The sequence below is a fragment of the Amia ocellicauda genome, chromosome 23, assembly GCF_036373705.1.
Source record: "Amia ocellicauda isolate fAmiCal2 chromosome 23, fAmiCal2.hap1, whole genome shotgun sequence".
In the NCBI taxonomy this organism is placed as follows: domain Eukaryota; kingdom Metazoa; phylum Chordata; class Actinopteri; order Amiiformes; family Amiidae; genus Amia; species Amia ocellicauda.
The window spans coordinates 15,151,878-15,175,017 of NC_089872.1; the positions used below are offsets into that span (position 1 = coordinate 15,151,878).

At 36.5% G+C, this 23,140-nt stretch overlaps 1 protein-coding gene across 1 annotated transcript in view; it reads left to right on the top strand.

Moving 5' to 3' along the window:
* The window catches only part of lmbrd1 (LMBR1 domain containing 1), a 59,864-nt gene that overhangs the window by 19,423 nt on the left and 17,301 nt on the right, over positions 1-23,140 (top strand). The window contains exons 7-14 of the mRNA XM_066696843.1: positions 3,059-3,132; positions 12,034-12,159; positions 12,294-12,446; positions 17,715-17,779; positions 18,434-18,536; positions 19,860-19,964; positions 20,676-20,825; positions 21,820-21,901. Of these exons, the coding sequence (XP_066552940.1) occupies positions 3,059-3,132; positions 12,034-12,159; positions 12,294-12,446; positions 17,715-17,779; positions 18,434-18,536; positions 19,860-19,964; positions 20,676-20,825; positions 21,820-21,901 (858 nt within the window). The remainder of the gene's footprint in view (positions 1-3,058; positions 3,133-12,033; positions 12,160-12,293; positions 12,447-17,714; positions 17,780-18,433; positions 18,537-19,859; positions 19,965-20,675; positions 20,826-21,819; positions 21,902-23,140) is intronic.

Sequence of the window (23,140 nt, forward strand, 5' to 3'; positions counted from 1 at the left end):
GGTCCTTAACCGGGCTTCTGCTTTACACTATCAATCAGCCGTTGTCTCTCTTGATCCCTGGGAGCTGAACTCTGCTAGTGATGTCATTTAAAATTTCGATGTGTCCTTTTAGTGGGGGGCAATGTTGTCTGGGTCTGGCAGGACACCCAGCGTAGTCTTCCGGTCTCTCGCGATGTTTCGGAGCAATGTTCTCCACCCCGTCAGACATTGGGCCTGAATAACCGGGATGTCAATCTGGGCACGACTCCAGAAACTCAATCGCCAGATCTTCCACTGCACTGGCATCGCAGAATCATACGTTGTGAACCCATCTGCCACTGTCCTCTTAGTACTGATGAGTACAGCTTCCCTAGGCCCTGCACTCGCTTTTGAGCTGCAGTGGGAATGGTCTGGCCACTGATGAGGAAATTGATATTTCATTTATTTATTTATTCCTCTCCAGATGGACATGCGTCTTGCTTTTAATCAGGCAAACTGAAGACCTCCCCTCAGAGTTAGGCTATATATTGAACATCTAAGGTTTAGCTTATGTTCCTATATGGCAGGATGTTTTCTTCTTCTTTTCTTTCCTCTGTGTTTGTGGTGATTAAAGAAGCTTCACTGAATTAAAAATGACTCCTTCCAACTGGCGTTCTGACTCCACGGTTGATTCTCTCCATAGTTTAGGAAAAGGCAGTTTTAGAGGCTGCTTTGAATATCTTGTTTCTGACCTTTGACATGGCTCTGCTTTCACGGAGAGAGCTTTTGAATACTGATGCTCCATTGTAAACGCATTTGCTGCTAATCCCGAACAGATCTAATACTTTCTTTGCTGCTGCCATGACAATTCACCCAATTACTTTGTACAGTTGAAGAGACTTTTCCTTTCACTGTTTATTGCTGTTCCAACCCATGAGACCAAATACCGATTGCAAGTGAAACTGTGACAGAAGTAAAACATTTGCAGCACCAGATATACTGTTGTGTGCCTGAATCTCTTACCAATTGTAGATGGTTATTGTTTGATTAATAAAGAAGCTTTTGAGCTTGCTATTAAGCTTGTAAATATTCAATAATATGTAGTATTTAAAAATAGAAACATCATATTCACCATGGGACAGAAATAGTGAGCATACCATTTACTCCACACTACTTTGGTTGTTATACTTTTACCTGAAGTTGCCTTGCGATCTTGGGATTATTATGGTATACAATGGACCTATGCCAGGCCTTCCCTATTAACAGTTTAAGGTTGGTTGGTCCTAATTAGGTGAATTTAATTCCTGTATCATCTTCTGCTTGCATTGACATTTGACATGTTGAGTGGACAAATCTCTGAGGAATATTGAAATCAGACCATTCATGCCAATTAGTGGAGATTCTTTAGATTAAAATACACTTCTAGAGCTCACCCATTAAAGGTAACTGAGGTCTGTGTTCTGGCATACTTGATGTAGGCCTAGTAAAACCTTTTACCAGATAGGCCTCCTCCCGGATAATTCAGTAATCATGCATGGCGTGATTTCGTAGCAACTTTAGGAAGTACTCTATGTTCATGGCCTTGCCAAAGGGTTTGTAGTTTGTCATAGCATATCTTTAACACACTGAGACCATATCTCTTCGTACCGTGGGCGACTGAGTGACCAGAGGAACTCCTTAAGGAACACATCTGAGTCAACTGACAACATGTTTGCACATGCCTTAAGGGGAACACATGGGGGAAACAAGGACGTTCTTGGCAGGGAACCGTGTCCGTGAAGATAAATGCATACTGCTGAAACTAGGGCATTACCAATATAAGACAATATTGCATCTGTTAAATCCCTGGAAAATCTCTTCAAACACAGAGTCAAAAGGGTAGCAAAGTTGGTCCTCTTTTTGTTTGAAGTTTGATAAGGAGGGACTTCACTGCTCAGCAACTGCCTACCACACATGTCATTCAATAACACACATTTTCACCTCAGCCAGAGTAAGGTTCTTTCAAGGCACTTAATTCATTATGAAAGTTAGAGCACCGAGATTCTTGGCATGTGGGTCTGAACAGTCCTTCTTGTCTTAGGTGTGGCCTTCAAAGGTCATTTGTGCAATATTCCTCTCCAAAACTATCAACTTGTTCTCTGTACTGATCTACACTTTATCCCTGTCCATATGCAGTTTTTGGCCATGAGGCGATTGTTAACAGACCTTGTTGTTCAATGAAGTTGGTTCAGTTTAGCCTTGCAAAATGTTTATCTAGCCTACTTGTTTTAAGCATGCCCATAAAAAAATTGAAGATAATTACATACCATGTCATTTTTAACTCTGACAATTGAGTTCTCACACTGGGTAATCCCAGCTCATGGCGGCCCTTTTCAATGCTCTTCTAAGTGTACTGGTTCATGACAACAGTGAGGGTGATTACAGGTTGCTTTCAGCTTTATACCAGTGGCAAATGGAGTGACAGATGGATGTGAGTGAAGGGGATGTGTCCTTGATTCCCTGTCAGTTGAAAACTACTGACAGTTGACAGTAAAACAATGCTTTTTTTTATATATGTAAGATTCTGACGTCTGTAATTTCCTCAATTATAGTCTGCAATAAAGAATGGGCCTCTTATAGCAGGATGAAATACATCTAACTTAATGGATATATTTTCTGTTATATGTTTAAAGGCATTACTTCAGTTTCTACATATCCACAATTGGTATTGTTGGTCAAATTGAATGTGGAAATAAATGAGCAGGTTGATTTATAAGGGCAGATTGTTAGAGTACTATTTTGAGATGATGCAGCTGTTCATGACTAAAACTTAATTAACAGAAAATGAGAATACAATTAGTTCAGGGCTGTTATGTAGGCATTCCACCTCAACAAACCTTTTCTGTTCCACTTTTTTCCATTTGGGTTCTTAATTTTGAAACAATATATGTTCACCTTTTATGGCCTTTTTTGCTGCCCAATTTGGCAATGCTCTGGAATTTCAGTGGCACACCAGCATGGAGTGTAAGAACCCTTTTGAGGGGAGAGTTCTCCATATTAACCATATTGCAGTTCGAGCACCGAATTCTCAGATGCATTTTTTTTACATGTTGCTTTGCAGATGGCTTGGCTGCCCTGTCTTTCTCCATTAGCTCCCTGACCTTGATTGGGATGCTGGCAGTGATCACCTACACAGTAAGTATGAAAAGGACCAGTGGTTGCTGCCACTTCATTAACATTGATTTGCATGTTCTCAGGAGGACTATAACATTACAAAGTGACCTGCACGTTCCAGTGAAAGTTTTAAAACTTGCCTGTAAAAAACTTAAAGGAACACTACCCTCATTCCCTTTGCCTTTTTTGAGCCATGTCATTGTGAGTATGCTTTCTACTAAACAATGTTATACCATATATTGTAGAAATACAATAAAATAAAACTGAAAAGCACCAGCTTTATTATACCCTTGAGCTGACCTTCTATTTCTACCGGTACATCCATTAAGCCTTTTGGTGACAGTAAGTGCAAGACTTTGGTGTTCCCAGCTTTTCTATGACAAAGCAAGAGTGCTTAATATCACCCTGTATTTTGATTCCCTCGGCTTATTGTAGCTGCCTGCTTTTTAAGGAAAATGGCTGCAGCTGCATAGTACCAGCAGTTAAAGGCCTTATTTTGTCACAGTTGCACAGCCTTTCTCATGGTAACTAGGCTGTAAACTGCCTCAGGGTTTTACCATGAAGACTGAAGCCAGACATAATAAGAATTTTTGGAAAAATATAGAAGATTGATAATAACAGTAATAGAAATAACTTGTCTTTGCATTTGTGACTCCAAATGTGAAGTGTTGATTTAGCTAAGATCTCTGAAGTTTGGGGGAATATTTCATGCTCACATCTGGCTTTGCAGTGAAATTATTCAAAGATGTCTAGGGTTGGGATTACTTTCTGTTTTTTAAGTTCTGTAAACCATGTAACACCATTGTGAGTCACGGAATAGAGAAGAAGAAAGTATTTTCCATGACCTGATGTGTTTGCTTTGTAAACGTTTGAAATGCAGTATTCTAGATGAGCTTCTGTTTTTGTTTGGTGCCCTGCAATTGCTGAACCTGACATATTTTTCACTGGAAATCTAGAGAGTATTTAGCAAAATTATTGCTTGTTAAAAAATTTTTTTTTTCTCGGCCCTAAAATAAATAAATCTAAATTATTTGCTGCAAATTGTGTTTAGAAGTGAGGATGTAATTTATCATTTTAAATCCATATTATTATGCATCATTAACCTAATGGACTCAAAGCGACTGGTTCCTTCTGTGTTATGAACTCTGTTTGTAGTATTACGCCTGTATGTGCTCATTTATCATAGACTTTTGTCCCGAGCTGACCACTGAGTCTTAATTCAAAACCCTAATAATATAATTTACATACTGTGGCATGATACATTTTAAAATGTAGGAATGGTAGTCAGTAGGCTAGAAGTTAGATTTAGATAACAAGATTTTTGACATTTTTAGGTTAATAAAGATGTCAAAAATTTAAATGGCTATGATGAGCATTATGATTAAGTAATTTAACTTCCCTTTTTCCATTTAAAACAAATCTATCTCTTTAAATGTAAAATACAGCAGTCTTTTATGTTTTTTATAATCCTTCAAACTCATTTTAAGTTGACATTTAACTGCAATCCCCACATGGGTCTGCCTTTCTCCCACGTTTTGTTTTCCTCTAATTTGAGCTGCTTTTGGATTAGCAGAGAGCAGTTATTTTGCTTACTTAGCCAGAGAGCTCTTGGTGACCTCAACAAAACAAATAATGAAGTGTTTTGTCTACTATGACCTGCCCTCCAAAAGCTAGGCCAAAAATTATGTTTTTGAAATAAATAAGTTCAGTCTCCTGTGTTTCAGCATAATCAATATCGCAACGTCTTTAGAATTAAGGTAAATCATTTCAATGCACTAGTATCTTAATGTATTCTGTATCATGCAAGTCATTTTCAAGTTTAATAATTGTACTGCCTTTATGGTGCCTTTTATAAATTACATTTTACATAGCTACTTATTATTACGCATAAAGTGTGTGTGTGTGTGTGTTATGGGGTGATTTAGCTCAGCAATACATAGCACCTAACATGTTATGGTCTATTTTTTATCCATATAGTTCAGATTTATATGACAATATCTGTGTATTTCAAACTCTTAAAATTTGCAGGTTTACATATATACACAGACATACAAACATATACAGTTTCAGTCCTGACCATAAGGTTTCACAGATTTAGAATCATAATCCATATTCAATCTCTGGAGTTTGATTTAAAAACCTTTTAGAAGGCATGCTGAATTATAGTGCTCATGGCTTAGTCCCCCGTGCCCCTCTCTTAAATCTCCAGGTTTAAGATGCTGATGTAGAAAGAAAAGGTGAAGAGATTAATTTGTAGTACTTTAATGCATCTGATATAATTTGACCTTGGAGACTGAGGATCTAGATGTTTCTGAAGAAATGTTTTGACATCCCTTATTTTGTGTTGTATTATGCCAGAATCGATGCCAAAAGCTATGACACATACTGTAATTTGGATTAGGTGCATTTTTTTTGGTAGTACCCTTTTATGTACTTTTTTGGGTGCTAGGCCCACCACACTTTTTTACTTAATGAGGTTTAAGGTGTCCTGATATTTGATAAATGAAATAATTTTGAAATTATCTTCGTGTAAGATTAATACACAGAGTAAGTATTGTTTTCTCACTGTAGCAAACCCATTTGATGAACATGACAAACATGTAAAATCTTTATTTCTAATGACATCTGTTTCAGTAGCTACTAACTTGACTTTTAATTATGTTTGATTAAGTTATTTATTAAGTTATTATTAATAATAATAACTTGGATCCTGTTTATGAATTGCTGTTATACATGAGTGGACTGTTTTCCAAAGTCTGTCTTAAGAAACAGAAACCAATTTTAAAGCCGAAATAGTTTTTTTTCTTCCATTTATATGAAAATATCATCAGTTTCTTGATTGTGATCTAAAACGATTTTCATGATGATAATTTTCAACCAGTTGACTAAAACATTAATGTAAAAAATACATAAGAACAGTATTTTGTTTATTCTTTATCTGTTCTGTATGAGCTTTATTTTTAGAAGGCCTCTTTTGATACCTTTTAAAGTGTATAATAAAGGGCTCAAGGTGCAAAGAAAGAAAATACTTGTGACAGGAGCAATGGAAAGTCGATGAATAATTCATGCTTCTTTCCCCCTTCTTTGGTTATATTTTAAAACATATGGGGACTTGATATCAAAACACATCTGAAGTATGGAGATGTTTTTTTTTTTTTTTTTTTAATATTCTGGGTATTAATTGTTATTGGCCTTGCTTTTAGTATGATTCATCACCTGCTCTTGTGCACTGGTGTTGCTTGACTGAATGTTTTTGCAGTCTTCACAACCTGTTAAATGAAAACAACCTAGAATAAGAAGATTTTATATAGTTTTTATATATGTGTGTGTGTGTGTGTGTGTGTGTGTATATATACACATATACATACAGCTCTGGTAAAAATTAAGAGACCACTGCAATTTTTTCTTAAATCAGCATCTCTACATGTATGGCAGCCATTCCATTCCATTCATATTTTTATTTGCATTTTAGGAGGAATGTTGTCAGTAATTTATAGAATAAATCAAAAATGTTCATTTTACCCAAACACATACCTATAAATAGTGAAAACAGAGAAACTGATAATTTTGCAGTGGTCTCTTAATTTTTTCCAAAGCTGTGTGTGTGTGTGTGTGTGTGTGTGTATGTAATATATATATATACTGTATGTATGTATGTATGTGTATATATATATATATATATATATATATATATATACACCGATCAGCCATAACATTATGACCACCTGCTTAATATTGTGTAGGTCCCCCTTTTGCCACCAAAACAGCCCTGACCCATCGAGGCATGGACTCCACTAGACCTCTGAAGGTGTGCTGTGGTATCTGGCACCAAGACGTTAGCAGCAGATCCTTTAAGTCCTGTAAGTTGTGAGGTGGGGACTCCATGAATCGGACTTGTTTGTCCAGCACATCCCACAGATGCTCAATTGGATTGAGATCTGGGGAATTTGGAGGCCAAGTCAACACCTTGAACTTGTGATTCATCAGACCAGGCCACCTTCTCCATTGCTCCTTGTTCCAGTTCTGATGCTCACGTGCCCATTGCAGGCGCTTTCAGCAGTGGACAGGAGTCAGCATGGTCAGCCTGACTGGTCTGTGGCTACGCAGCCCCATGCGCAACAAACTGCGATGCACTGTGTGTTTTGACACCTTTCTATCAGAACCAGCATTCACTTTTTGAGCAATTTGAGCTACAGTAGCTCGTCTGTTGCATCAGACCACACGGGCCAGACTTCGCTCCCCACGTGCATCAATGAGCCTTGGCCGTTCATGACCCTGTCGCTGGTTCAACGCTTTTCCTTCCTTGGACCACTTTTGATAGGTACTGACCACTGCATAGCGGGAACACCCCACAAGAGCTGCAGTTTTGGAGATGCTCTGACCCAGTCGTCTAGCCATCACAATTTGGCCCTTGTCAAAGTCGCTCAGATCCTTACGCTTGCCCATTTTTCCTGCTTCTAATATATCAACTTTGAGGACAAAATGTTCACTTGCTGCCTAATATATCCCACCCACTGAGAGGTGCCATGATAACGAGATTATCAGTGTTATTCACTTCACCTGTCAGTGGTCATAATGTTATGGCTGATCGGTGTGTGTGTGTGTATATATATGTGTATGTGTGTGTATGTATGTATGTATGTATATATATATATATATATATATATATATATATATATATATACACACACACACACACACACACAGTGACTTGCAAAAGTATTCAGATTTCAGACAGTTTTCACATTTTGTTGCTTTAAAGCTTGCAGTTTTGACTCTTTGAAGTTGGTATGTGCTATATAGGTTACACAACCGAATCCACACATTCAAATCAAAAATAAAATGACCGCAGTAAATCAATAATTAATATCAAATAAAAATGTAGAAGTCATGATTGCCTATGTATTCAAACCTTTTTGCTGTGTGCAAGCCTAAAGTGATTTAGGTGCCATAAATGACCTTAACGACCCTCACAATTATTTGAATGGCCTCCTGTCTGTGTGCAATAATAGTGGTTCTCATTATTTCAGAATTAAAAAAATCAGGTAGCAAGACTCAACCATGTACACTGAGGAGCTTTCAAAGCCAGTCAGGGATGAACTCATTGAAAATCTCAGATCAGGCGAAGGGTTCCAAAAATAATCGAAGACTCTGAATATCTGTGTGAGCACAGTCTACTGAATCATCAAGAAATGGATGGTGCATTTGATCACCCAGACCCTACCTAGATCAGGCCATCCCTCCAAACTGCTCAGACAGGCAAGGAGGAAACGAGAGGGATGCCACAGTGAGGCCAGCAGCAATTTTGAAAGCGCAACAGGGTTCAATGTCTGAGATAGGTGAATATGTGCATCAGTCAACAATATCCAGAACACTTATGGAAACTACCTGTATGGTAGGGTGGTGAGACGGAACCTATTACTAAAAATAAGCCGTCTAAAAGAAACCCTGAGTGAAATATATAGTTGTATAACCTGTAGTTTATTTAGTTTACAAGATATTTTCAGTTTTTTTTTCCTATTTTTGTATGTGTGATTAACAGTACATGCAGTTGTAAAGTCACCAGTTGCAGAATTATGTTGCTGTGTGGTTTTAATGTACTCTGCCAGCGTATAGAATAAATACAAAATAAGCTCATATTGTGCCATTTAATGGCAAGCAGGAGATTTTCCCTTAAAATGCTCAGCTGGCATTGTGGAAAGACCTTTGATGTTTGAGGTGTAATTAGAGCATGCCTCATTGGGCTCTGTGACATTACTAAGCTTGAAATAATGTAGCAGATTTAAGGTAGCGAACAGTGGGAGTTTGAATGCATTCTGAGCCATATTTCGCATTTCATGTAGAATCAATGTATTTATTGATGGTCCCCTTACAGGGGAAGGATGCATATCTTTATCTGTGAATATTGCAACTGTGTTCAGAAGCTGGGCTGATCCATTTGACATAGCCTTCAGCTATTAGCTCTTTACTTTATCGTTTCAGTTTTGTATTATTATAGAGGTGCGAGCGGAAGGATTTAACTTGTTCAACTTCGATTTATTTATTTATTTATTTATTTATTTAAAAATCCATGATTTAATTAACAAATGTGTTTTCTCTTTTGGCATGCTCTGTCGGACACCTAAAGTTATCTTTGGGTGCTATGAACACTATTAAATATATCCAATATATATATTTATGACTTCTGAAATGTTGTTAGGCTTTATTTTTGCATTAACGGTCTTTTTAATATAGCTGTTATCAACGTACCCTACATAAATGTCCCTCAATTTAGGATGAGTACCAGACTGTCTAAATGCAGTACGTTTCTATCTCTGCTTTTTAGTGCAGGATTGAAAAAATGGTAATTCCTTTTGGTTGCACTACAGTGCCTGTAAATGGGATTTTGCTCTAGGTTATGTATGCAGGGATCTTTAGTTGCTTTAGTTGCCTGTCTCTGTTCAGCATTACACTGCAGAAAATATTACTAAAGGCTCTTATGAAGCCAACACTGTCACTTGTGCATTTGTATCTCTGAATTCCTTTATTTTAATAAACTCTCAGGTCATAGAATTTGTTCTAAATAAATTGCAGGTGCTGTCAAAGAACCTTTAGCCATGCAATCAGGATATGTGGGCTTTTTATTTTATTTGATTAATTCCCCCCTCCGATCTGACAAGTATATATTATAAATGGAAAAAAGATTAAGTGCTTTTCATTAGCCAAGTTGCTGTTGAAGACAATGGTTTCTCAGTTTTTGAGATGCATCAAAGTCAGCCTTTGTTGATTGTCAGACGTTCGTGCTTTCTCAGCGCAGGGAAGATCTTCTTTTATGAGCGTGCTTGGTATTCTGGACATGCTCCTTACTGAGGGGCTCTGCGATTCATTGCAGAGATCGTAATACAAAAGCTAAAGTCCACAGCACAGTCTAATAATAGCATACCAAGCATCTACTTACTAGGTTAGTTTTCTAATTTAATGAAATGCCTATTGACAGTTGTTAAGATCTAAAAACATCCTTTCCGTTTTCTGCATCAGAGCAACATGATCCTGCTTTCATGGTCAGTTAAGATGTTAAACTTTCTTATACCGAAATATAGGAGAGACATCAGTTGTTTCTTACCAGAAATCCCATGAATCCTCTGTCTTATTTTCGTACATAATTGTATTTCTGTTGTTTTTCAGACTTTTCTTACATGTTTTGATGTTCCAGTTTTTAATTAAAGTCTGAAACCTGATTTGTGTTTTCCATTAACATATCATTGCTCTGTTTTGTTAAAGTAACACTCACAATTTCTGTTTGCTAGGGGTTAACTATGTTAACAGTCAGTTTTCCTTGCTTGCATTCCAATTTTATGTATAAGTTATGTATGCATAGTTATTTTTAGATTCCCCTTTCTGGTCTTGATGGACACTTTCTGAAAGGGTAATTACAAACTCAGAAAATGAGGGGGAAAATTCTGTTGATCACTGTGCAAGTCTGTCTCCTTTCCAAATTGTTCACAAGGGGGCACTGTTCAGCTAAGAATTGCAAGACTGTTTAAAATGAGTAGCCTCAATTTGCATTGTGGTCTCCTACCAATGGGGTTGCCACTAGAATGCATACAATTTAAAAATACACACGCAAAAATAACAATATAAATCCACACATTTACTGTTAGGTGTGTGTGTGTATGTATAAAGAGATAGATGGTTATTTTAAATATCCTTTATACAATAAATACATAAACTGAATATGGTTATTTTAATAATGGAATCTTGATTTAATCAACCCTGTGAATATGTTTTTCCCCCAATTGAAATAATCAGACACTGATCATTGGCATTATTATACCTTGAATTTGACCTGATTGAAATGAACCAACTATAGAGATCTGTATTTGACTGAATTAGTGTACAGTGTTCATTGCAGTTACTAAGCCACCTAAAATGTAAATAGGCCTCTCTCTTTCATCATCAGGAAAATATCACAAGTAACCCCCTTCCTGTCTCACCAAACCATTTCAATGACTGTTTTATATCAGATAACTTACACAGTCCCGATGCATTGCAACACTTAAACTGTTTAGTGCATTTGTAAACAAATCGTGATCCAAACCCAAGTGTACTCTCGTGTAATTCAATGTCTTTAGATGAGCTTTAATGGAGTTTGATAGGATAAAAAGCCTAGATGTAAAGAACCCATGTATGGACAGTTGTGAAAAGATATTTAAATTATGTGTTTGCAGTTGGGGAAGTACATTGGCAGATTGTAAACTGTCCAATTGCCCTTTAGGAAGAGATTGTTTCTCCAAATAAAACTGTTTTTGATAATGCGTTGAAAGGTAACTTGGTCTGGTTAGTCAAGCTTGCAAGCAACCTTGACTTCAATGTGTTTAATGTCTACGATCATATTTCTGCCTTTTTGGCAGAGAACAACAAGATTCACTATATTTAATCTCAGGGAAAGATGAATTTGGGAAATTAAGTGTAAAACAATATTCTGCATATATAGTGATAATATTTGCACACACTAAGTAAACTGTAAGTTACTACTTTTCAGTTTCTTCTTGTGTTTATGCCATTGATTCAGCATTGTTTGCAGCTCGCAGACAAACTACAGGCAGTCAATATGTCATTTATTTTAAAGTGAGAAAAACCCATTTACAATCATTTTCTTGCCTGAATGAGTAAAAGGAGTAAATCTGCTCTCTGGTTTTCAGTTTGATTGTTTTCTGCATCTTGTGTTAAGATTTATTAAAATTGTACAAAGCTTCATTATGATGAAGACATCATAATGTGAATGTAATGAATAGTTTCTTCATAATTGTATTTCTGAGTGAACATGTTCATATTATATGTGTGTCCAGTAAGCCCTGGCTATTAATGAAGTATAGGTGTTTATTAAAAATCAGGGGATTGTTCAGGATTGTATTACTGACTTGTACCTTTTATGTTTTACAGGCTTATGGTATGTCTGTTCTGCCCCTAAACCTCATCAAAGGGACTCGCAATGTTGTGTACGAGCGCTTGGAAAATACCGAAGACATCGAAGAAGTGGAGCATCAGATTGAGAAGATCAAATCAAAGGTCTGCTCTTGCTGTCTCCACAGGTTCCTATTAGGACAAGGACTTTAGTGGAAAAATGTCACAGTTTTTGGCGTCCGGTGTAACTGGAACCGTTACTGTTCTGAATCGTTTTGATGTCTTTGTCCCTCTGTTAGTGTACCGACGGCCGGCCCCTCTCCTCCAGAGACAGGAAGTCGCTGCACCAGCTGGAGTCAAAGCTACAGGTGCTTCAAAGACGGGAAAGACACTTGGAAGTCGCTGAGAAAACCTGCTGCACCAAAGTCTGTGGTGCCCTTCGACCTTTTAAGGTGACAAACACCATAGTGATCTGAATATTGATACATACCTTTGACTTGTTAGCTCTGGTAGGATGCAGTATCTTCTGTGCCTGATCAATATTCTGATGACTCTATGACTGATTCTTACAGAAGTGAGCCAGCTTGGAAAATGCCTTCAAAGCAGGCTGCCATTCATTTAATCAGCATGCTTCCATTATATCTGGAAAGACTAAGATATACCTACAGAACACTTTGTTTACTTTTTATTTCAAACAGTGGCTTTAGTTAGAAATGTATCATAATGACTTGGAAATGATTCCTCAAGTGACATGTTCCAACTAAGTACAGTAAGATCATTTTCAACTGTTTTGTTTTTCTTAAGCATAATTTACAGTTGGTACTGACTACAACAAAATACATTGTATTATTTATTGTAGGATATACACTGCTCTTAGACTTGTATTTGTATTGTACTTATTTAAGACTCCACAAAGGATATTCTTTTGTCTTTCTGAAATGTGAAATTTTAAGAGTTAATAATTGGATAAGTGTAGTGTTGAAGTAATGAAGCCTGAAGAGACATTTTGCTATTATGACATACATTTTTAGTAGGAGAAAGAAAAATGAAGCTCCTGATGAAAAGAACATAATAGTCTGTTCAGCCGCGATGCTGATGTACATTTCGAGTCATTTTAATTTTAATTAAAACCCTGTCAGAAGAGGTTTTTACTGGATTTGTATAAGCTTCTGTGTGAGGAAAAATAAATACATTATTTTTAATATAGAAAACAATTATAGTTCTAAATCTATCAAAAAGGATCTGTGAGAAAATCACAGCAAGAGAGCAGTGACACTAGACTTGTTTCAACCATCGAATGCAGTTGGCACTTGGAATTGAGAAATCTTCGTACCTTGTGCACAGCAACCAAATTTCATTTCTTTGTGCTAAGCTAACCTGTGAGAGGCAGAAATTGAACTGCAATAGCTTAGAAAGACAGGATGAATGTATTTATCTGCAGCGCCTCCAGATGATGTTATTGCAGCCATGTAAAATGGAAAATGGGATTATATTATTTCTGAACACAATGGAAATCCCTGTACCATGTTCTGAAAGGAACAATAACCGCCACCTAAGACGAAAACACTCTTTTTGTTCTTTTGATAAGATGCTCTACAAATTTGCACAAATTTGACATTACACAAATAGTATATGATACATACACAGTGGCCTAAAAAATACAATTGGGGTGGGGGGGTGGTGATTGACCCCTTTAGGTTATTTTGTGATAACAAATCATGATTTCAGCATGCATTATTAAATTGACTAAAACAGATTGAAAAAAGGATCCGAAAGGACAAAGTAAATTAACTTGGGTATTTTTTGACAAGTCTATTATCAGAAGTAATACCATCATTGATTTTAGTTGGTATCTTAAAAGGATCATCCTTTGATTATTTACAAAAATAAGTGTTACTGTCTTCCTGCATTCTGGACTTGTTGTTAATCTAGAAGAATCCAGTTTAATGGTACACACTATTAAAAGTGCCATGCATGTCCTATTGGATTTTTATACAGCATATAATAGCTAGTAATTTCATATCTTACAGATAGTGTACTGAATGCTTAACCTTGTAAACATGCTTCCTGAGGTAAACTGTAACCTATTAGCTATTATCGCAAATGGCTTTTAGTAAAATGGCACCATTTTTTATATTCTTCCAGAGAAACAATGTAATTTTATGCAAATCCGGTTCCTCGCACAGTCATTGCAGTATTTAATTAACTGCTGCATTGATGTCCTCATCTCTGTGTTTCTCAGCATTGCCCACACACTGTTGTCACAGAAACAATAAATGTAGCTGAAATATGTAGCAGTCCAAACAAATGTATGTAATCTTTAATGTTAGATTCAGGACAATATAAAATCCTATTTGAGTATTTCACTTAACCTTAATCTATGTTTACAAGTGTGTGTACAGTTTAATATGTATATATATACTCACCTAAAGGATTATTAGGAACACCATACTAATACTGTGTTTGACCCCCTTTCGCCTTCAGAACTGCCTTAATTCTACGTGGCATTGATTCAACAAGGTGCTGAAAGCATTCTTTAGAAATGTTGGCCCATATTGATAGGATAGCATCTTGCAGTTGATGGAGATTTGTGGGATGCACATCCAGGGCACGAAGCTCCTGTTCCACCACATCCCAAAGATGCTCTATTGGGTTGAGATCTGGTGACTGTGGGGGCCAGTTTAGTACAGTGAACTCATTGTCATGTTCAAGAAACCAATTTGAAATGATTCGACCTTTGTGACATGGTGCATTATCCTGCTGGAAGTAGCCATCAGAGGATGGGTACATGGTGGTCATAAAGGGATGGACATGGTCAGAAACAATGCTCAGGTAGGCCGTGGCATTTAAACGATGCCCAGTTGGCACTAAGGGGCCTAAAGTGTGCCAAGAAAACATCCCCCACACCATTACACCACCACCACCAGCCTGCACAGTGGTAACAAGGCATGATGGATCCATGTTCTCATTCTGTTTACGCCAAATTCTGACTCTACCATCTGAATGTCTCAACAGAAATCGAGACTCATCAGACCAGGCAACATTTTTCCAGTCTTCAACTGTCCAATTTTGGTGAGCTTGTGCAAATTGTAGCCTCTTTTTCCTATTTGTAGTGGAGATGAGTGGTACCCGGTGGGGTCTTCTGCTGTTGTAGCCCATCTGCCAAAAGGTTGTACGTGTTGTGGCTTCACAAAGGCTTTGCTGCATACTTCGGTTGTAACGAGTGGTTATTTCAGTCAAAGTTGCTCTTCTATCAGCTTGAATCAGTTGGCCCATTCTCCTCTGACCTCTAGCATCAACAAGGCATTTTGGCCCACAGGACTGCCGCATACTGGATGTTTTTCCCTTTTCACACCATTCTTTGTAAACCCTAGAAATGGTTGTGCGTGAAAATCCCAGAAACTGAGCAGATTGTGAAATACTCAGACTGGCCCGTCTGGCACCAACAACCATGCCACGCTCAAAATTGCTTAAATCACCTTTCTTTCCCATTCAGACATTCAGTTTGGAGTTCAGGAGATTGTCTTGACCAGGACCACACCCCTAAATGCATTGAAGCAACTGCCATGTGATTGGTTGGTTAGATAATTGCATTAATGAGAAATTGAACAGGTGTTCCTAATAATCCTTTAGGTGAGTGTATTTTAGAACATTTAAATAATATACATTCCGGAAGATGCCACACCCTTATAAATTACATTTTCACTACATTTAGTATATTCTAGGTATTCTATTCCTGTGAGGTATTTCATAACATACAATCTCATTTCCTAACCAACAGCTGTGGTCATACATTATTTAGACAAAAGATTTTATAGAAACCAAGATACTAGTGATAGCAATGTTATAAATGTGTTAACCTTGATGTAGACAATACAGAGGGTTATGTTTATTCAATTATGATTCAACGTGAAGCTGCTAATGTAAATGTAGTGGTTCTCTGTAGGGTTAATGTCAGTATTTTTAGTTTTACTACAGTATACACAGCTAATGTGCTGCAAAACACCAATGTGTTGTTTTAATTTTTCTAGTTGGTTAGTCACCGAGGGGAGAGAGTATTCTCTTCAGGCATAATCAGATTTGACAGAAGGATGGGGACTTTTCTGTGTGCTTCATAATATTATACTTCAGCGATTAGTACCCTGATGGTGTTCTGTTAACTGTAGCATCACATTGGGGAATCCAAGACAATTAACTTGAAATTGCTCTACTGTGGTGAGTGCTCCATTATCCTGTAAATGAAGAAGATCTTGGCCATATTGACATGGCTTAGTTTGATGACTAAAGCAGTTTTTTTTTTCTTTGGGGGGAGGTATTACTTTTCAATTTAGTGTATTTATTTACTTATTAAGAGCGGCATGACTGATTTGCCACGGGATTCTGAGAGAAGAGGAAGTGTGTGTGAATGGCGCACTTATTTAAAACAATAATGCTTCTCAGTACAGAATGACGACTGCATGCAAACTTGTAAAGTCTACTTTCTCAGGTAGAAATCCCTGCTGCGATTTCCTTGCTGCAGGCAGTCATTGCTGTTCCTGTTCCTGATGTAGTGATTGCTGTAATTTAAATCAAGCCCAGCTTTACAGCTACATTGGAATTCACTACTCCCACAGACATAATCAGGTTTTCATATACAGCACTCCCTTGAGATACGCAAGAGTTACGTTGCTGGAAAACTTGGTGTAGGTGAGAATCTCGCTACTCGGGGAATCTCGTAACTCAGTATGCGTTACTCAGACACCATATTTTATACACCTTGATTACACTTAAGGTAACACAATGAAAGATTATACAGTTACGTCATATTCAGTTAATATTTATTCAATTAACATACATATAAAGCACTATACAATAAAAAGAGCATTGTAGGAATTTGTGTGCAGAAATGCTGTTTGTTGATCACATTTAAAGGCTTCATTACAAATAGGCAAGGGGAAGATATATGGTATTAATTACTAGGCTACAGAAAAATGACAAATTTGCAAAACCAATAGTGTAAACACTGCAATATGCACTATCTACTTCTGTAAAGTAAGGATAATAGTAGAACTCCATTAAGTATTAGCTTTTGCAGGTAGATGTGTCGAGGGACCCAACCGACTCGGCTTCATTGTCTGAACTGGACAGAGCATTTTAACAAATCAGACCAAACATTAAGATTCAAGGTTGTGATCAGATTCATCTTTACAATTTCGATTTTCTTCATGTTTTCTAATATATTTACATGAATGAAAGACATTGAAGTCAGACAAGTGACTTTTCATTATCTCCCCGACTCCAAAGAAACCGGACAGTTCTTTACTCCCCACAGAGTTTCTTTCAAGTTTGGCAACAAAGTGCTCTCTGGATAAAAAGCAATTATGTCTGGGGCGCACAGCTCTCTTGACAAATCCTGAGACCTTCAGTTTAGTGTTGTTTATCACTACTTGCTACTGTAAAGAAGGAGCTTACTTCTAAAATTTAAAAAAGTAGATTTAAACACTTCCCTTTAAACCAAGCCATAGGTCATTTCATGAAGTTCTTGTGACACAACACCCACAATAGTGTTTATGAAGAGATATCACATGTTTAATTGGCTGCATTTATGTTTGTTAAAAACTGTATAAAACTGAGAAATGTGATCTGAATAATCCTTCCAAACTTTGAAACTTATTAATTCAGTTTAAGATGTATGTATAAAATTCTTTGCGTTGATGCCTTCATTATTTTATTTTTTCCAGATTGTCTTTGGACTGTTTTTCATCTTGGTCGCTTTCTTGTTTACCATTGCACTTTTCATATCAAAGTGAGTACCTTTCACATTTCAGAGGGCAATCTCATACAGTGGAATCAGATTCAATATGTACCTTAGAAATGCAGAAGCATTATGCATGAGAAACTATTTGCATTTAGTGTTGAATGAGTACATTAGTAACTGGTTTAAATGTCTTCCTATCCCCGTCCGAGTTAATCTGGTAAATTAGATCTGCAAGGATTCAGAACCAGAAACATACCATTTGTAGGTTTTTCTAGAATAAACATATAATGCGAATAGACATACTTTATTTACTGTCTGTTTGGAATCTGATCCTGTTTCCTTTAATTATGAATATTTACAAAGCCCCCTTGTCTTTACATGTAATTGTAAGTGAATAAAACACTACATCAACATATTTAATTAGTACTCCATTATATTATTGATAATCATTAATATGTATTTTTTAATCATTCTACAAAGAATGCAATTATATTTAGTTTTTGGGTGAGTTTTGTAGAAGGACAAGGAGAAAATAACCAAACAAATACATGTACAGCTTTCCTACCAGAAGGCAGGTGCAGTCAGGCCTGTAATGTACTTTTAATAAGAAATTATGGAAAATTAAAAACTCATCAATAACATGCCTTACAAAGCTCCCTATTGATGATAAATAGCAGATAACGTGTTTTGTTTTAAACCCAGCCTGGATAAAGCTCTTCATTCTGCCGGAATAAACTCTGGATTCATCATCTTTGGGACTAATTTGACCAATCCATTAAACGAGCTGTTGCTAGCACTGCAGCCTGTGAGTAGAACATCCATTTTGATTACATGTGTTTGGTTTTTGTATTAATCTGCTGCTTTTATACATAGACTACTATTATTTTTATATGTGTTTGTTGTAAGACTACTAATTGTGGGACACTTAAATGGTTTCCTTTTCTTTCATTTGTGCAGCCCCTTGGTGCGTTATCAAATTTTCAACCCATTCTGCTGTTTGACAATGCATGCATTCTGTTATTTTCTGATCTAGTTATTTCTTTGCACCAGTGTTGATTATTTTAGTCTAATATTGGGATTGCTTGATACAATTTCTTTATCTAATGAAACAGATGTTACAGCCTGTGTACACCAAATGCCAAGCACTAATTGATTTGAAGCATAAGTGACCTTTTTCTTATGATTGGCATATCCATGTTTCAAGGAAACACTATTGATTTCAATTTTGCAATGTGAGGAAAAATTGCTGAAAAAGCTTTATTTTAGACATTTTCAAATGTATATATACCTATATATATATTTAACTCTAAGGTTATTATTTCCTCTCTGATAAATGTTGGTTGCTACTAATATTATCTGAATCTCTTTGATAGAGATGTGAATATAAAGATCAGTCTGTATTGTAATTTCTAAATGCATGTTAACTGAAATGTTGAAAAGCAGAAACTAGCCAGTGTCTCAGGTGTTAACATTGCTGAGAATTAATTTTGAAGTTAAATAAATATTCAAATGAATACAAATAAAACAATACAATTTCAATTACATTAAAAGCACCAGAGACCGAGAAAAAAATATGAATATAGTATGTTTTGCAGTAAAGTAGTTTTCTTAAGATAAGATGTGATTCCTGAAATCTGTGTTACTACGAAGGTCTGAGCTTCCTTTATGTACAAAGTTGTAATTCTTGTATATTTGTCCATTAACCTTTGACTACTGTGTGACATGCTCTCGTTCTTTTCCTCAGATTCACTCAGTTCATGTCAATTAAAATAAACACTAACATTGTACAAAAGACCTAATTGCTCTTAACATTACCCAGCTTTCCCTGTTCGAACTTTGTACTCAGCTTCATTCACTGGCCATGACATCATTTGCATTGTTAAACTGAAATATTACACACCCATTTCTGCTCATTAAGGAAGTGTTGTAATTAACTTGGCCTTCACCACAGAAGGCACTTATTTGACACCAAGTTCTAATTTATTAAGTGTTGACGTCAAAGGTTCTTTAAAACAATAAGGAACACTCTTATTGTACTAGAAATACAAGCTCTATTCCAACATTTGTGTATGGTTAGCACTATATTCCAATATAGTTATTAATGTTATGTTTCTTTACTTGCTCCTAGGTTTTTCCACTGGATTATGTCTTGATTACTGTTATTACAATGTATTTCGTCTTCACATCCATGGCTGGAATAAGGAATATGGGCATATGGTTCTTCTGGATAAGGGTAAAGTTTTCTAATGTATACAGTGAATCTACAATGTTGTTATAGTTATCAAGAATAATTCTGAGAAATGTGCAGTCTTGTATTAAAACAAAGGCGGTATTGAAATTAAACTGGAATCATTTTATACATACGACTTTAATTTTACTTACTCACTTTTAAAATCATGTCTTCAGGAGATTTTCAAGACTTTCCTGGCTATTTCAGAAGACACATTTGCTCCTGCTCTTTAAAGTAATTGTAAAAATTAAAATAAAAGTTAGTGTAGATTTGGAAAAAAATATTTTATTATTTTCTCGACTTTGGGAATTTCCACTGGATTTCGCATGGGAGTCAATCAGTATAACAATGGAGCAAATAGGTTTAAAACTCTCCTAGCGTTTGTTAGTCAAACTTCTGAATATAACATACCCATTTCTATAATGTGCAGCATTTACATGTTAAGCAGAAATGTCTTGCAACAACTACAAATGCATTTTAATGTGACTTAAAAAATGCATGACCCATTAATCTAATGTCTTAAAGATGTGCTTTATTTGGGAACTTTCCTGTTGTTTACTTATGAAGTTATATTCTTCATAATAGGAGAAAAAATGAAAATATTCAGTGTTGTATAACCAAGGTATTATAGTTGTCCTTGGATTGTAAAATGAACCTGTTCTTTCCATAGGTTTTATTAAGTCACTGCCATTTTGTCATTTGTTTTTATGACAGTTGTACAAGATTAGACCAGGAAGAACCCGGCCGCAGGCACTTCTCTTTCTATGCATGATCCTCCTGCTGATTGTTCTGCACACAAGCTATATGATATATAGCCTTGCACCTCAATATGTCATGTATGGCAGTCAGAAGTACCTTCTACAGGTGAGAAGCACACTCGTCGGGTTGGCAGAAATAAAGCAACTCTGCATTCTTTGCTGAATACTTGATGATTAGACACAAGTTACACCTGTAGGATGTCTCTTTGTTTATGTCCGTAAACAGGAAAGATTAAAAAGTATAATCTATAGAAAGTCTATACCAATGTATTGGAATTCAAACATGGCTGCCCCAGTTGCATGTTTAAAATACCAATCTGCACAATTTAAAAATGTCTCACGCATCCCCTCTCATCCTGACAAAGATGGCTCTGCTCCCTTTAATTTGATTGATCAGTATTAAAAGCTAGTGTTTGAAAGGAGTTCAAAACAACCCCATGCTTTGCATTTGTTTCAAGGAGTATCCAGCTAGTACGATGCCCAAATTATATTGTTTTTGCAGGAATTAAAAGCACCTTTCACATCTGATTTATTGTTGCTGGAAAGCTGAAAATTGGGAGCTTCAGGCAGCCCGACCTTAATGCTATGAGGGACAGATGCAATCCATTGTAGCAAGCAGAGCTTCAAACTCTTTGCCGTTCTCCCCTCTGATTTACCAGCTCACAGTGCAGGGAGCGCACACTCTGTCACTGACACGGTCTATAAAGAAAATACTCTGGTGATTGTTGATGAGGACACCATCCGGCCAATGGACTTGCATTGGAATATTTAAGACCTTCTATTGCTTTTCTCATTTTTGTTTCCATTCAAGGCATCTCAGTGGTCATTATGGTTCTCCTTATGTTACCACTATAGTAAGAATATATGTTTAATACGTAGTTGGGAAATTTCAGATGCCTCTAAACCGTATCCAATATTCATTCATGTTCTCACATTTTTGTAGCATTTAGTACAGGCTGGTCGATATTTGATGGATAAGGTTTTAAGGCCGAGTATTAAAGGGACGTGGTGGGGAATTAAAGCCTTTATATCTGATCCGGTATGATCTCCAAACAAAACAAAAGTAAGGTTGTTTTAATCAGATCTGTCTGTGTTGCCAGAGCAAGATGCCCACTCTTGGTGCCCCACAAGGGAATTCCACCACCGACATGACAAAAACATGTGACGCGGAAGCCCCTGAAGGTAAGCAATAACCCAAACTTAATCTGACTTCTCAGAATAGGACGACTAAGCCAGGTATTTGGGTGACAATCATGGTCTGACAGTGATACGGTTTCTTTTAAAGAGAACAGTCAGTGATTGTATGCAAAAAGCTTCTCACCTCGAGCAGATCGGAATGAAGACCTAGGTAGTAGAAGTCAGTTTGCTAATATATGAGATGGCAGTTTTACATGTTTAGCAACCGTATATAACTCGGTTTGTTTAGCCTCTGTCGGTATTCCTTTTTAAAAAATATGCTTTTCCAGTAAGGGCAACCGTTTAGATATTCAGTATGGAAGCAAATTTGTCAACATTCATTACAGTTAGGTAGACATGCAGCCATACATTTATGAATGCATAAATATACATACATTTACATATATACATTGGCAAGCTTTAGTATCATTTTTAATATTCTCACACAGTATTAAAATCTTTTTATTAGGCTCCGGGAAGTGTTTGGTTAAGGTTTGGAATACAAGAAGAAAAAAAAACAAAGACCATTAACCCCTAATTACTGGGTTGCACTCTAAAATGCCTGACTTCAGTTTGTTGTTCACTGCTCTCATCTTGACAAGTGTCCATTCATGTGTGATGATGGAATGACAGCTACACGGCATCACAGCAGCTCAGTTGTAAGCTGTTACAGATATGTGGGTTACATTATTGACTGTATGTGATCTGTATTAGAGGTGGAAAAGGTGAGGTATTGTTCAGCACTGTAGGGTCATGGATTCTCATGTTTATATGTGTTCGTGAGGATCAAACCGACCATGACGTTGTCAGTGTCAGAGTGAACAGAGTCGACAACCAGCTGATGCTGTTAACATGCTGTGTGTCTTTTAGAAGCTACCGTAGTTTGTGGCAGTTTTGAATCTTCATATGTCCAGTAGCAAATAATGATTCAACCCCACATACTGCTGAGGGCCTGCACAAATAATTATGTTTATTATTATTATTATTATTATTATTATTATTATTATTATTATTATTGTTATTATTATTTATTCAAGGATTCTTTCTATTTAAGATTGCAGCTATCAAAATGCGACACGTTATATATAATTTTTGTAAATTGTTGTTGGTAAAAGAAGAGACTTCAGCACAAAACCCACAAAAGAGTCGTATAAAGTCCCTCGTATATAATATCAGCCGAAACCTCATATACATAAGCAAATCTCAAAAGCACATTTCAGAGCTGTTTTCCGTTGCCTGCAGTGA